At 40.2% G+C, this 16467-nt stretch overlaps 1 protein-coding gene across 5 annotated transcripts in view; it reads left to right on the top strand.

The window, feature by feature from the left end:
- Positions 1-8234, top strand: part of AAK1 (AP2 associated kinase 1) — a 177269-nt gene extending 169035 nt beyond the window's left edge. For 3 of the 5 annotated variants that reach the window (XM_054701690.1, XM_054701691.1, XM_054701689.1), the window contains one exon: positions 1611-8234. In XM_054701690.1, the coding sequence (XP_054557665.1) occupies positions 1611-2740 (1130 nt within the window). In that variant the 3' untranslated portion in view covers positions 2741-8234. The remainder of the gene's footprint in view (positions 1-1610) is intronic. The other 2 variants (XM_054701693.1, XM_054701692.1) reach the window with 1 other exon arrangement.
- Positions 8235-16467: the final 8233 nt, after the last annotated feature.

The following is a 16467-nucleotide window of genomic DNA, read 5'->3' as shown; positions in this document are numbered from 1 at the left end:
TGCTTCAGTATCTCCATAGGTACACATACTAAAGTTGTAATGCAAGGAAAATGTAATCCCTTCAAAATCATATTCTTCAAATACTGTTCAGAAGACCTTTGGGCACCAATACAGAAATTAACTTAGATTCTAAGGGATTTCACCAAATGCATTCAGATTGTTAGTAAAGGAAATAAAAATGGGAGGGAGGGGAACACCTTTTTTGTTTTTGAAAACACTAAGGTCAGAACTGTTTAAAAAGAGGCACTGCTAAAAAGTTACAGGATTCAGAGAAACATAGTATTTTTGTATAGTATCTTCTAAAATGTTCAGATCTCTCTACATCTCTTTACATTGTAATGTCTCTAAGTGACTGGTTTCCCAATAAACTGATTTTGATGCCACTTCTGCTGTGTTCTGTGTGCTTAATTCAAGCAGAAAATTTAGCAGGGGATAATTTTTAGTAGAAGTTTCACTAGCTAATGGTTTGGATAGGAGGGGTGAGGCTAATATGGGGAGGGATTTATTGAATTACCACTGTACAGAGGTTCTGAGTCATCTGTAGAATCAAATCATCATACCTGATGTTCTGATCTTGGTGGGTTGGGAAACCCAAGCTGAAATGATATCTATACCCCCAACCGCCCTTTCTCTGGATTCTTCTTGCTTAGTTACATATGCCTTTTTCCTGCCCTCTTGCTAACATGTGCCCAATGACATACTTCTAACCTGCTAATATTTCTTGGAAGGTAAGCTCTCTTGCATTCTGATAATTGTCTATTTGATTTTAAAAGCCAGAGCACCCTGAGGCCCCTCTACCTAGATAGAAATAATTTCGTGTATTAGAGTTTGCAAATACTTCTGTAATTACCCATGCCTTTTACTCCTTCTGCTTAAAGAACCTTATGATGGCTTCATTTAAGCAGAAGAGTTCTTTGCTAAATTAGAAGACTGAAAACAAAATTCCAGGACAACTCCAGCTGAAGGTGATTTATTTAATAATTTTGATGATATCTCCTCCCTTTAGAAAGTGCCTTCAGTATTTGTATTTGGGGCACTCTTGTGCTCTTTTGAGCAGTGCTTGTGATCTAAATCAAGTAAACTTGCATTTATCAAGCAGTGATATTCTGCTCCTTTTCGGATGGGGGTGGGGCAGGTCTGTCCTCAGAACCAGGCAATGTGAAACAGATGACTACATGTGGGATACTGAATTGAATTTGTTCCCAGACAGTATATCTGCATAATCCAGAACTGTCATGGTATATGTGGAGATGAGTGACTGGGTTTGTTTTCATTCCATCATGAGCCAGTGCCAGGTAGAGCAGGTGTCAGTGCCTGGCCCCGCGAGTAGGAGCATCGTGTAGTTAACGCTGAATGTCTGTGTGCCTAACATTTTCATTTCCTTTCCTGCACATTGTGCCTATCATGTTCCAAAATGTGAGACAGTGATTGGTTGTGTTCCAGTTTGTGCATAGTTTCCTTGCCTGACTTTTATTTTTCTGTTCTTTCCTTTTCCATTTTCAACATCTATCATTTGATCCCACAATGTTTCCTCCGTGCGCTGACCATTGAATGTTCAAAGAAGAGCTGAACTGACCTATCCATTAATTCTGCATTTTGTGCTTTTCTAGGTCTCCAGAAAGAGCCCAATCCCTGTCCTGTAATAACTGTAGAGCACTTTAAAGAATCAGCGGGCGTTAAAGACCTTGCCCTGTATCCAGACCCATCCAGAGTGCCTGGCACGAAAATTCAGAACAGTTTAGAATCTGACTACTTAGCCAGAGATGGCCCTTCAAGCAACAGCTCCTTCCACAGTAGTGAAGAGGAAGGGACTGACCTTGAGGGGGACATGCTGGACTGCAGTGGGTCTCGACCTCTCCTAATGGAGTCTGAAGAAGAGGATGAGAGCTGCAAGCCTCCCCAGGGGAAGTTGGGAGGAGCCACTCCATTCTCTCAGTCAGAAGTCTCTACTGAGCAAGCAAAGGTAGTACAAGGTGGAAGAAAGAATCAGTTCCAAGCCGTCACTCAGTCAACCACTGATGGTCTTGGTGAGCCAGATGTTTTTGCCACAGCCCCCTTCAGGAGCTCAAGAATTCCAACTGATGACATGGACATTTTCTCCAAAGCTCCATTTGTCTCCAAAGGTAGTGTGGCTCCATCGCAGCCTGAGGAGGCGGATGTATTCTTGAGAGCTCCCTTTACCAAGAAGAAAAGCATGGAGGAGTTAGCAGTTACCCAGAGCACCTCCCAGGAGCTGCCTGCACAGGCCAGTCTTCTCAGTCAGACAGATGATGTCCCTCTGCTTTCAGGCCTTGACAGAGCAATATATGCCTCTGTCCGAGCTCAGTATTCCATGCCTGGTTTTGTCCAACAATCTAATCTCCCCTCCCAGTCTGTACAAGCAGCAGACCATCTTGATAGCGTCTCTCCTAGGGGCTCCTCCTTGGAATCTGGAGGCCATTCTAATGACAGAAACAAAGGACCTCAGTCCCAGAAAGAAGCTGTGTCAGTCCCCATGGCTGGTAAACCATTCCGCCCTCAGTCTTTGTCCAAATATTCCCGTCACTATAGCCCAGAAGATGAGCCAAGTCCAGAAGCCCAGCCCATTGCTGCCTACAAAGTTGTTTCACAAACCAACAAGCAGTCTATAGCTGGCTCTGTTTCCATCACATCCCTTTCCTCCAGGACTACAGAGTTGCCAGCTGCTGATCCTTTTGCTTTAGCGCCTTTTCCTTCAAAATCAGGCAAGCAGAAACCTTAGGAGCAATACCTGAGCCTTAGGCCTCTTTCTCTACCCCACCCTTAATACCCACCACACCATTCCCAGTTGCGCCTTCCTCAGAAAAAAAAATATCTGTTATTTTATTTCCAGTCAGAGCAGAACTTCCATCTACACACTCAGTTGCAGTGATACTAGATTGAAACCCCTTTAAGTTATGCTTATTTCTTTTGTTTATTTTGATTTCTGGGCCTTTGGTCATTTCCTTCTCCACCTCCACCCAGATCCCTTTATTTTCCCCAAAAACTGTTTAAATTCCAAAATACTTCACCCCAACCCCAAAGTTACCATTTTATTGTTCATTTTCTTGCAGTTCCTGTTTTGTGTCATGTCCAGCGAGAAATGAAACTTAGACTTTCAGGAGTTGATTTAACACTCTTGGGGGGGGAAAGGGATATTTCTGGAAGGAAGTGTAAAATTAAATTACTGCACATTAAGAGGAGGTGTCATCCTGCAGATACAAATCATTCCTGTAAAACCAGCAGCTCTAGAAGGATTCTCTGTTCTGTTCCTGTGTCTCTGCGAGCCAGGCTGGTCCTCGTGCATGAGTGTCTGTGGGTGTGTGTGTCATATACCTTCCTACATAGAAATGCAAACAGATGAGAGATTTGCTCATGTCTAATAATGTTGAGACTTCACCATGTCCATGCTTTTAAAATTTATCTGAATACACAGGTTGTGTGTGTGTGTGTGTGTGTGTGTGTGTGTATGTGTGTGTGTAAGCACGCACTTCTGCACATGTGCAGAGGAAGCTTTTTTTCCTTTAGGTAAATTCTGTGCCACCATGCCTACCTCCACGATCACTTATTTACTGGCATTTGTCTCCTGACCTAACTGACTTGAATCCTATCTAATTCAGTTCTTTTCTTGTGGCAAAATTGAAATCATTGGAAGGTATAGGAAAATCCTGCTGGAACTGAGGATTCAGAGTGAATATTTTTTCTCCAGAAACTTCTGTTTGATATTAATAAATTCCATGTATTTAGTCATGAGAAATTATCCTTTTACATTTTCCCCTCAAAACAATTAAAACAAGAGCATCTTGTTACTTTCCCAACCGCATATTCATGCAGACTTAGTAATTTTTCAAAGTACTCAAAAATCTTAGGTCTGAGCATTCTCTGCTGCCACCATGGAATTAATTAATCATGATACTCATCAAAAACTAAATTTGTTTGTTTCCAAATCCTTGCCATCTTTCTCTACTGCCTCTCAAAGAAATACAAATCTGAGACATGAAAATAAATTTTGGGAGAATGGAAAAGTGCTGAATTAACTAGCCATGAAGACCTCTCAATTCTCTATCCTATTTAGATATGCAGTAGGCCAGGTAGATGACTGACTTGTGTTTTTTAACATAAGTGCATCTCCTATTTCTGGAGAGATCTCATTCCTAGCTGTTTTCATACCCTTCCTTATCAGTGCCTTACGATGAAATGTTTCAGTGAGAAGATTTCTGCTAAGGAAGTTCAGCTTCATGGGAAGAGTTGCTGCATCGTATTTCAAGCTTCCTCTGACTGTTGCAAATGTTAGTGATTTCTTTATTAGCTGGAGATTTCTCTATTTGTTGGGAGAGTTGTTTACCAAACCAAATGAATAATTAAAGAATTGTTGGTAATTAATCCAAGAATCAAGCTTGAATGCCAAACTAATGCAGTTTGATTAGGTGTGTTAGTCTTTTAATTTGAAGGTTGGAGATCTTTGCAGTAAGATGTAAATAGTTGCTTTTTGAGACATTTTCTAGTCTAGTCTCCATGTATTTCAAATGTTCAGGTTAAAAGGTAAACTTGAGTTTGCTTTCCCCCAATTGACTTTTCTGATCTTTCTGTGTAACAATGGATGAAAAATCATCTTTCAACTTGAATGAGTAATTTGGGCTAATGCATATGGAACTTTGCATCCCTTGGTGGTTAACACTTAAAGCACTCAAAGGGAGGAGCTAAAAGGATAGGAATACTCAGGGTGAGTTCTCATCCTAGATCAGAAACATATTTTAAAAAGTGATTCTAATCACTCTTCCAAATATTCAGGATTACCCCTATAACAACCCAGCAGAATGTCTTTAGTTATATATGTACATCCTCTCTTATAGTAGCTATTTTACTTTTCATGATAATAAATTCATAAACTTCATAGTTGAATCACTTCTCATTCTCACTGGAGACCCATGATGAGTGGAGACTCCTAATACATTTGAATGAGAAATTAATATAAACACATGAAAATTATGTTGTTTTTACTGAGTGATGCATGATTTTTTTTTGACTATTGGATTACATTGATTATTAGCTAATAACTAGTGAATTCTTTGGATCATATAGTGATAAAATGTCATTAAATAAAATGCATCATTTAAAGATAAAATGTCACTGCCAGAGGCCAGCCTGAAATGGAAATCTGGAAAATTTAGTTTTAAGGGACTCAGGAATGCTCAGGATGTTCTGAATTTGTAGCAAGTTCATGTTTCCAACAACTATATTTCAACAGGTTAACATTAAAGAGAAAAAGAAAATATATTATAGTCAACAAAATAATGCATCACTTGTTTTAGTTTGTTTTATGTATTAATTTGTTTTACACATCTGATAGGGAATGCAGAAACTTGTGACCTTTCATTTCAGTGGATCACAGTGAACCATAGCACATTTAGTCATAAGGCATTGAACCACAACATGCACTGATGAAAGCTTAAAGAATTCATGTTAATTGACTAACGGGCACTTCTGAATCAAGGAAGTTATTTTATGTGTGGTGAAAGTATTTAACATATCTCTTAGGCTCACATACAGTTCGTTAGCTCCAAATCCTTAGTAGACTGGAAAATGGAATGAAGATAATTTGATGTTGAAACACATGCAGGACCTCAGGGAATCTAGGTCCTAAGTGGTTTCATTTGGGGCCCACTCATTGGTGAGTTGAAATGTTTGTGGTATAAATTGGTGTGTATGTGTTTACGTGCCCATGTTAAGCCTGAGTTTAATCTGATAACCAAAATTTCTAAACTTTTAAGAAAAATGCCAGTATCTTATTGATCCATTACTTATTTAGTACATTTTAGAAGTTGTACATCAGTGTTTTAAACTATTTGGTGGACATTTCACTAACTCATAAAGTAGTAGGTTTCGGTTTTATTTCAAATAAATATTATCAACCAGAGTGATCTGGCAATAGAAATTCAATCATGTTTTATTTGCTTCCATACAGAAAAGTAATCAAAACATCATTATAACCATAATAACATGTATACATTATATAGGATATGAAATTTTATTATAGGAAATTAAAGAAGAGTAGGATCTGGCTCATTCTAGCTTAAAATGGAGTCACTTGGGTCCCTTTAATGAAGAAAGATGCTATTCTCTGCTATGTTTTTGGACTTATAATTGGAAAACACATACCAAACAACTTTGGGATGGCTGCTGGCCACACAGATGGAGAAAGAACTTTCTGTCTCCAGATTATTTTGATGAAAGGTACATAGGAGAGCTACTAAAAAGACCACAACTTAGAGACAGAGACACCCTGTAATTGCCAGAGCTGCCCCTGAATCCTAATATTCCTATCCTGTCAAATAGTGTAAACATGAAGATTTTAAATGAAATGGTATAAATTTTAGTTTTTACTACTAATAGTTTTTTATTTTAATCACCAGAACACTTGCAAATGTGTGACTTGTGAAGTTCACTTAAGGAAGGATTTCAAATGGTTGAAAATAAGTGGTTGCTGATTGGAAATTTTATGTTCTTTTGCTGCAAAGCGAATTTTCTCAGTTACTGAAACAACTGTTGCCTTTGCTTAGATGTGAGAATCCACACTGGCAGTGTCTTGATTCCCAGGATGGCACATTGCTCTCTGGCTTCATGGTCCTACCTGCCTCTTTTGCACCTTGACCTTTATTAGGAAACAGGCCTCCCACATGTAGTGTCCAAGATCCTGTCAATAACACACAGACAGTTCTTTCCTGTTTTTTCTCTATCCCATAAGTCTTTCTGACTCACCTTCCTTGTTCCCTTACCCCCTACTCATTTCCTTACTTAACATTCCCCTGTTATCACCATACCAATAAGTGGATGATGAGAGAAAAAGAATTGACCATGTTAATTGTCTCTCCCATGTTCTGTAAACAGTTTCTTACATTTCCACCTAGCCTGTGGTAATCTCACCACACTGGAATAATTCCAAATGAGAATGAAATGGTTCATAGTACTTCTTTTAAAGGATGAAGGAAGGTTGGCAGAACCCTAACCTTATTCTGTGGGGAGACAACTCAAAGATTTCTCTCCACCTTGATCTAAGGCCCAGAGTGCCTTAGAATGCAGAAGCAAGTTTGATGTATGAAGGGATTATGGGATAGCTTGTAAAAATGTCTAAATGTTAACAAGCACACTGGTGGCTTAATCCAGTATTCCATTACTTGTGATTCCTTAAGATTTTAGTCTGAGCTACTTTCCATCAATCTCAATGTGTGTGACACAGTTACAAGTTTATAATAACATGTTTTGCTCTTGAAATTCAGTGTTACCTGTATTACACTCTAATAGTATCATGTATACAGGTTAAAGGGATCTGCTTGGTTCCTTTTAGCAAGGAATTACAGAAAATGTTTTTAACAATATGAAGGTCAGACTTTGGGAATGAGAACAGACAATGTACCCCTTTCACTCTTAAAAAATGCAAGTGTTCTCTGAGTCATCCAAAGACTCCTATTAGAGGACTGTGGATGAAAAGTGTGTGTGTGTGTGTGTGTGTGTGTGTGTGTGTGTGTGTGTGGTGTCATGCTTTCTGCCATGGTGTTAAAACCTTACAAGGACATCCAAAGAATACTAAGAGGTGACAGTAGATATTTGGCATGGGTGAATTCAGTTCCCTTCACCGCCAATTATGAGATCTATTGTTCTAAATAAAGGTGGGAAAAAGCAGCCATTGCCATAGTCTCATTTCCATAGTAAGTATGTTTCTTCTTATCCACAAGAATGAAACTCAGTAGGGCTTGCCCTGAATCCTTGACTCTTGTGGTATTCGGAGAACAGTAGTGACCAGAACACTACAAGACCTGCAAGATGTTACTTTGAAAGAGAAAATTTTAACATCACTTGTAGGGAATAGAAACCAAATAAAAGCCAAGACTATGCTAATTCCATGAAGAAGAGGTGAACTCCCTCTGCTGATTGTATTTTAAGTTGACTGAGGAGGTCAATCCAGCTATAAGGAGTATTTAGGTCATCAGACCTTAGCAGCAATATAGGCCTGCAATATAATGGGCTATGAAATGGAAAGGAAGGGAAAAAGACAAAGTCAATCTTAACAGTTTTTGCAATACCTCTTATTTGCAGACTATTGGATTTATGTTATTGCACTCTGTGTGATCTATCTTATGTATCTGATAGTTTTTATGAATACTGGTTTGAGTTGTAAACTCCTATACACTTTATTAAAATGGGCCTAATTAAAAATCAATTACTTACACTTTGTATTATTTCTAAAGTCAAATTTTCTAAGATTGAAAGACTGTATAAGCACCTTGCACTTATTTCCAAGCCTAGTTTTACATCTTTTAAGTTTCGAAAAACAACTTTTGATTAATTATTTTCCAATGTTGACATTGCTATTTTCTGAGCCCTCCTTTCTATTCTGGATGTTATGTGGAGATATAAATGAAATAAAACAAGATAATGCAGCTGTAAGACTGAGCTGCAGAAAAAAAAAAAAACAACACAGAGCCCCCTATGTAAAATTTCCTGTGAACTTCTAATATGTCTGTTATCTTCATGTGCATCTGCATCAATATGCAGTCTTTTTTTTTTTAATCCCTGAAAGACACAGGTATTGGGAAAAAGTGGATTATACGCTAAGAATTGTTTAACCCATACTTCAAGGGAGCACCTGCCTGCCTATTTCCAAATTTGAGGAAATAACAAACAGTAATTTGAACTTTAATTATCTTGACATCTATGACTCAGGGAGAACTGTTAATGTGCTGAGGTCACAGATATGATACCCAAAGAAGATCTAGGGATCAAAAGAGTTCCGTATAACATACAAAAGTAAAACCTAAATTGCCTACTTTTTCTGAGGATATAAAATTCGATTCATCTATAATCCCTACCTAGTTATACAGTGTGAAGTTCTTAGGCTTTTTCTGCTTCAAATTTAGCATTAACCAAAAGTGCAGTGTTCCTTGTCTGTGACACTGGCTGCTCTGGGGAAGCCCTTTTAGATGCAATATTCCCACTGAGATGCAGGAATTAGAACCTTCCGTGAAGGTGGACAGAGCTCACCTGCGGTGAGTAGCCCTGCCTTCTTTTAAGAGGTGCCAGCTCCCTCCCACCAGTTTGGCTTTTGTTTGCATGCACCCTTCTATGGCTCATTTTTGCAACCCCTGAAATTGGTTGGTAAGAGACAAGATGCCCTGATACGGCCCCCTAATGGAAAAACCAGATACCTAGGGAAAAACTACAAGTAGATGGCTTAAATCTACTTCTCTGGGTTTGGAGACAAAACCCATTTGACATATTTTTCCTTGAGTTTATATTCCATTATATTTGAGTAGTAAGATATAAAGGATTTAAATTAGCATGTCAGTTTATACAGAACAAGTGATTTAAATTAGCATGTCAGTTTATACAGAAGGAGAACAAGTAATTCCTCAACCTACTTCTGTGTAAGCTTAGCCCAGAGTCCCAGAGGAGACCAAGTATTCAAAAGGCAGCCCAGTTTCTAATGCTGAGGTTGTGGGACCAAGACTACTAGATTTGGAATTCCCAAAGTTCAGATATGATGAATTAGTTTTCTACCAGATCTCTTAAAATTCATCCCATTTTGAGCAGGACCTTTTTTTTTTTTAATTAACTAATTAATTAATTTATTTATGTATTTATTTATACAAGCACTGGGTATAGTCAGAAGCGCGGGAGGGTGAGAGAATTCACCAGAGCCAGAGCGGGGAGCAGAACAGGCAGAGTGATGAAACACACTGCTGAGGGGAGCAGCGGGTGGCAGGAGAAGTCTGCCGCCATGTGGGACCCTTCTCTGGTGGCCGGGGAGCAGCTGAGGATTGAACCGCCGCTGCAGAGGCTGCGGGCAGCTTCACAACCCAGCGCTCAACCGCTGTGCCACCAGGGAGGCCCAAGCAGGACCTTTTTACTGTAAAAACACACTTTGTTTTTTATTCCATAGAGAAACTTGAGGTTATATAAAGGGAATTGATTCAGTTGTTTTAATCAACATTCAGTTTATGAATATTACTGGTAGAAAAATTCAGTTCAATACTATTAAAAAAGCACATGATTAAAATTGAGGGAATAATGAAATTTTGATAAAATTAAAGCTAAACTCTGACTTGGGAGCTTGTATTTGGTAGATTTAGTGGCCACAGGGAACTCAGTAGCAGAAGACACCATTGGTAATACTTGCAATGAACCAAAAAGTAGCAAATCTCCTTGGTAAAAGTTACATAGAAAAAACTAGATCCCAATGAAAACAATTACAATAAAATGGAAATGCATTGCATAGGAAATTGATCCAAGAATTAAATTGGCTTAATGAAGTTGCTTAATAAAATTTCCTGATGGGGGCCTCCCCTGGTGGCGCAGCGGTTAAGTGCTGGGTTGAGAAGCTGCCTGCAGCCTCTGCAGCTCCGGTTCTATGCCCGGCCAATTGTGAGGGTCCCACATGGCGTGACAGACCTCTCCTGCTCTGCCCGCTGCTCCCCTCAGCAGTGTATTTAGTCAGTCTGTCTGTTCTGTTCCCTGCTCTGGCTCTGGTGAATTCTCTCACCCTCCCGTGCTTCTGACTGTACCCAGTGCTTGTATAAATAAATGAATAAATCTTTTAAAAAAAATTCCTGATGAAAATTAATATTAGTCCAGTTATAATAATCTGTATTCAAAAATACTGGGAAAAACAGCCACAGTGGTTTAAAATACCCGGTACCTTTAGATAGGCTATCAATGTGAACTTGTCCTGATGGACACTGACAGATCAGGGGAGAAGTCTGATGGCTGATAAAGGAAACTCATCAAGGGGTATGTGAATGCCTGGATTTAGATAAGCTCAGTGAAGAAGAATGTAGAGTGAGAAGAGCGTTTGCAACGTCCTTTGGGAACATCAACATTTATAGGATGGGGGAGGAAAAAAAGGCATGAAAGAAACAGCCATAATGTTGGCAGGAAAACAGAAGAGTGACACCAAAGTTAAGGAAGGGAAACATTTAAAGATGAGCAGTGGTGTGGAGGTTTCTCAAACTACTAAAAATGGAGCTTCCATATGACCCAGCAATTCCACTTCTAGGAATTGCTACTCAGAGGACACAAAAACATTAATACAAAAGGACACCTGCATAATTTTGCCCATTTGCAATTTTTGTTTCATATACTGACTTTAGATCCTAAAGTTTAGCATAGGAGCTGCCACCATGTACATTGACATAAGTCTTGGATGAAAGGTTTTGAGCTAGAGATAGAGCTTTGTGGATGTAAACAAAGTGGCAAAATACAACAAAAGTAACTGAAATATGGTGGTTGCCTGAGGGAGATGGGTGGGAGATGTGATAGTGTACTGGTATTTGGGGCTTTGGTAGAGGTGAGTGAAATATGTGAACATGTTGAGGTGGAAAACAGTACTCCCAAAATTAATTATGCAAATGAATAGCCAAGTATTAAAATTTTAATAAAAAATATTTAGTTAATGAAATAACAAATTGGTAAAGCCTTAACTAAGAAGATAAAGAAATGTGTTGTACAATTTACTAACTGCTGTATGTGTTTAAAAAAAAAAAACAAAAAAATAACAAAAGGACACCTGCACCCTATGTTTATTGCAGCACTATTTACAATAGGTAAGATATGGAAACAGCCCAAATGCCCCAAAATAGATGACTGGATCAACAAGATGTGGTATATAGACACAATAGAGTATTACTCAGCAATCAAAAAGGATAAACTCATGGCATTTGCAGCAACATGGATGGAGCTGGAAGGGATTATGCTCAGCGAAATAAGCCAGAAAGAAAAAGAAAAATATTGGATGGTTTCACTTATAGGAGGAATGTCGAGGAACAAAATAAATGATCAGGAAAAAAATAACTATAATAAAGTAAAAATCAAAATCAGTGGCAACCACAGACCAGAGACATTCTGTAGGGGAGGAAGATGGAGAGGGATCAAGACAGGGGAGGGATGAGCACAGGGGACTATGGTGATGGTACATAGGTGAATTGGTGATGGGAATTTCACAGGGAGATCATACATTGTACAAAAATGAAGGATGATGTAACAAATATTTTTTTAAAAAAGATGAGCAGTGATCATCCACTGCAATAGCAGATGAGACAGAACAATGTTTATAGGATTTATCTATCAGTACGCCACTGATGATCTTGGCAAGAGCAATTTTACTTTATTTTTTTAAAGATTTATTTATGCAGGGCCTCCCTGGTGGCGCAGGCGGTTGAGCGCTGCACTGTGAGACTGTCCGCGGCCTCTGCAGCGCGGGTTCGATCCCTGCCGGCCGGTGAGGGTCCCACAGGGTGGGGCACACCTCTCCTGTCTCACCTGCTGCTCCCCTCAGCAGTGTATTTCATTGGTCTGCCTGTTCGGTTCTCCTCTCTGTCTCTGGTGAATCCTCTCCCCCTCCCACGGATCTGGCCTGTACCCCGGTTCTTGTATGCATAAATAAATAAATCTTTAAAAAAAAAGAACTGGAGTACAGGCCAGAGGTATGGAGGAGGGTGAGAGGATTCACCAGAGACAGAGTGGGGAACAGAACAGGCAGACTGACTGAAATACACTGCTGAGGGGAGTAGCGGGCGAGACAGAGAGGTCTGCTCCCCCATGTGGGTCGCCTTCCTAGCAGGGGACCAAACTGATGCTGCAGTGGCTGCAGATAGCTTCATAAGTTGCGTCTTAACCCCTTGTGCCACCAGGGAGGCCCTGGCGAGAGCAATTTTAGTAAAGTGGTGGAGGCAGATTGCACTGGGTTGAGGAGTGACCCACGTGTGAGAAACAAAGGGTACAGTTTTTTTTTTAAGATTTATTTACTCATGCATACAAGAACTGGGGTACAGGCCAGAGGTGTGGGGGAGGGTGAGAGGATTCACCAGAGACAGAGTGGGGAGCAGAACAGGCGGATCTACTGAAATACACTGCTGAGGGGAGCAGTGGGTTAGACAGGAGAGGTCTGCTGCACCATGTGGGATTCTCACTGGCCGGCCAGGATCAAACCAGCGCTGCAGAGGCTGCGGACAGCTTCACAGCGCTTTGCTGAACTGCTGTGCCATCAGGGGAGGCCCACAAAGGATATATCTTATGCAAGGACCTCAGCCTACCAGATTTTAAATTATGCTTTGCCTGACAATTTTGTAAAACTTAAGACTTTTCTTACCTAGTGCTTTCAAATTCATATAAAATGGGACCATATTAAAAGATTAGATGGAAATGAGAGAGCTAGGGAACTTGCCAATGGAGGGCATGGATAAAAAGAAATTAATGAGGAAATACTTGAATATGTCTATATGGCAGCAGCTAACAAGAAACAACCTATATAAAGGGAGCAGATGAAGATGAATAAGAGAATGAAAAAAAGTGGATAACAAGAACATCACCCAGATCTTGGTTTCCAAATACTGTTCTCATAAAAGGAACCAGTTCTATGGAGAAACACCTGATTCTAGAGCTGGGGGAGGAAAAACATAAAATGAACCAGGAGCATCTTCCATAAAAACCAAAAATTCATAGGCACCAACTCCCCCCCCCCGCCCCCGTCAAAGCTGGAACAAATTGAGCACAAATAACATAGCATTAGAGTACAACAAAATATAAAGCATATATCCAAGAGCCCAGACTGATACAAAATTGAATAAAGTTATGTAGATACTAAATATTTTTTCAAAAATTTTGGTTTAGGGCCTCCCCGGTGGCACAGCGGTTGAGCGGTTCGATCCCCGGCCGCCGGGCAAGGGTCCCACATGGCGTGCAGACCTCTCCTGCCGCCCCTCCCACGCCTCTGACTGTACCCAGTGCTTGTATAAATAAATAAATAAATCTTAAAAAAAATTTTTTTGGTTTAATACTTCCTAATGGTTCTGCCTCCTGTGCTTACATCTCTTGGTTTGGCTTACAGCTCTTAGGTTTGTTTGTATATGTTGCACATTCTGAACTTTGGAGGTGTTTAGGGTTGTAAAGGTTATTGACACTGTAAAGACTCAGGAACTGCCCATTTATCTCTGAAGATGGAATGAAACCAAATGAAATGCTTCCATTGGAAGGCTTATATTGACCTTGTAACTCTATGCTAATCCTCAAAATATTAATAACAGTATAAATTTTTTTAAAGATATTTATTTATGCATAATAGAACTGGGGTACAGGCCAGAGGTGCGGAGTGTGAGAAGATTCACCAGAGACAGAGTGGGGAACAGAACAGGCAGACTGACTAAAATACACTGCTGAGGGGAGCAGCGGACACTGCAGGAGAGGTCTGCTGTGCCATGTGGGTAGCTCCCTGGCCAGCCAGGGATCAAATTCGTGCTGCAGAGGCCGCGGATAGCTTCACAATGCTGTGCTTAACCCCTTGCGCCACCAGGGAGGCCCTAAAAGTATAACTTTTGAAAAAATCAAATGGGGAAGAAAAGATATAACTCACACAGAAGAATTCAATTAATTTATGTAGATTCCACTCCCTAAGGAAACAGAGCTTGACTCCACATCTTGGAATGTGTGGTGTGCTTTCAAAGGGTAGTACATGGAAAGAAGTGACAGTAGTAACTATGTAGCAGGGCCTCCTAGGTGTTAAGTCTCAGCCCGATCACCACAACTGCCTGAGTTTGAACCTGGCCAGGGAGCCAACCCACATATGGCACAACACATCTCTCCTGTCTATAGATTTGCCTGTTCTGCTCCCCATTCTGTCTCTGATAAATCCTCTCACCGCCCCCTCCCCCACCTCTGGCTTATACCCCCAGTTCTTCTATGCATAAATAAAAAAAATCTTTTCTTAAAAAAAAAAAAATAACTATGCAGCAGAAAAACGAGAAACATCACCTCAGCCAAATGACCAATATTAACAACAGTAGTGAGAAGTCATGTTTATGTTTCTGTTGATATGCTGTGATGGGAAGCATATTTCACCTCTATGGTCTTCCTTCCAGGACCCAGAACCATATTCATGAGAGGAACATATGACACATTGCCATTGAGAACATTCTACAAATTACCCAATTGGCAATCCTCAAAAAAAATGTCCAAGTCATCTATAACAAGGAAAGTCTGAAAACTGTCATAGGCAGGAAGAGACTAGATGTGACAAGTAAGTGTAAGGTATTCCTGGATAGGGTTCTGGAGAACAGAAAAGGAACGTTAGGGAGATAGTGAAGTCCTAATAAACTGTGGAGTGTGGTTAATACTGTTTCCTTAGTTATAATGAATAGTAATGCTAGTTGCTTAGTTGTGATTATGTAAGATGTTATCAGCAGTGAATCTGGATAAAAGAACAATGTATAGAAACAAACTTGCAGCCTGTACTACACCGTACCTGGGGTTATGCAGAACACCACCTGCATCGCAGAAGCAGTGTCCCTACACAGACATAATGACAAACCCAAATTACCAGGTGCCTTCATCTTAGGTCTCAAATCTAAGGACTCCTTTCTGGCTTTGGAGGTGAAAGGGCACAGGTATAATTTGGTGCAAGAAGCCCAGATTTTGGTGGTTGTTGGTATAAACCATTGAGAGTATTAAATAGCAGAGGAGTTACAAAACTTGTAGAGCAATTAAGGGGAATACTGAAGTAATAATTCAGCTTTTGAAATGCTTATGTCATAATATTTAAGAAAGAGGAACTTATTTTTCTTAACAAACCAGAATGTGGAGAGGGTTGTAGGTAATTAGAGTGATATGGAGAAGGCATTCTCTCTATTGTCATTTGTTTAACCTGTTTCTCCAGAGCGTCACCAATTTCTGACTAAAAGAAGGGTCACAATACATTTCTCTGTCTGCTCCCACCTTGAAGAAATTCTAACAATCTACATCTTTCCCAGTGACTCCTGGGACCACATATGCTTGGAACAGATTCTGTTCTGCTACCATTTATATATTTACCTCAACTGTTCTGCAGCTTGCTGCCAAATCAGCCAGCTCCAGAAGCCAAAAACTCACAGTGTAACATCCACCCGCTTGTCCCATCCAGATGCCGGCTGTCCTGCCGCAGCCTGTCTCAGGTTGGTGTCTAGTGAATGCTAAATTGTGCTCTGCTGCTCACACTCTGCTTTCCCTGGGAGAGAGCAGCATGAGCCCAGGTTCAAGGGTCACATAGACTTAGATGTTTTAACAAAATAGCTCTCTTGGTATGTGGGCTTGGTTCAAGCCTTCTCCCTGGGCCAAAAGACAGTTTGATCTTGGATCAAACTTTTGAATATTGACCTCCCCCCCCCCACCCCCAGGAGGGAGCTCTTTTCCAGGATGAATTCTTGCCAGGGAGGTTTCTCAGTGCCTCAGGTAAATATTTATCTGCTGCCACACTGCCCCGGCCCCCAATGGTCAAACCTGTTTCAGATCTGAGAAAACCACAGACCAAGCTGCTCACCTCAGATGGCACCCCTTGTAGTTATATCAGGAATGGGTTTCAAAATTTTACAGACGACAACAGCATTATTATACCGAGCTAAGTAACAATCTCAGTGCAAGGCACTTGAAATGCATTTTCTCTACTCCACT

This window comes from Talpa occidentalis, unplaced genomic scaffold (assembly GCF_014898055.3).
Source record: "Talpa occidentalis isolate TD23 unplaced genomic scaffold, MPIMG_talOcc4v2.1 talOcc4.5, whole genome shotgun sequence".
Lineage (NCBI taxonomy): Eukaryota > Metazoa > Chordata > Mammalia > Eulipotyphla > Talpidae > Talpa > Talpa occidentalis.
The sequence above is the reverse complement of the archived record's forward strand: the minus strand, read 5'-3'. Positions and strand labels throughout refer to the sequence as shown.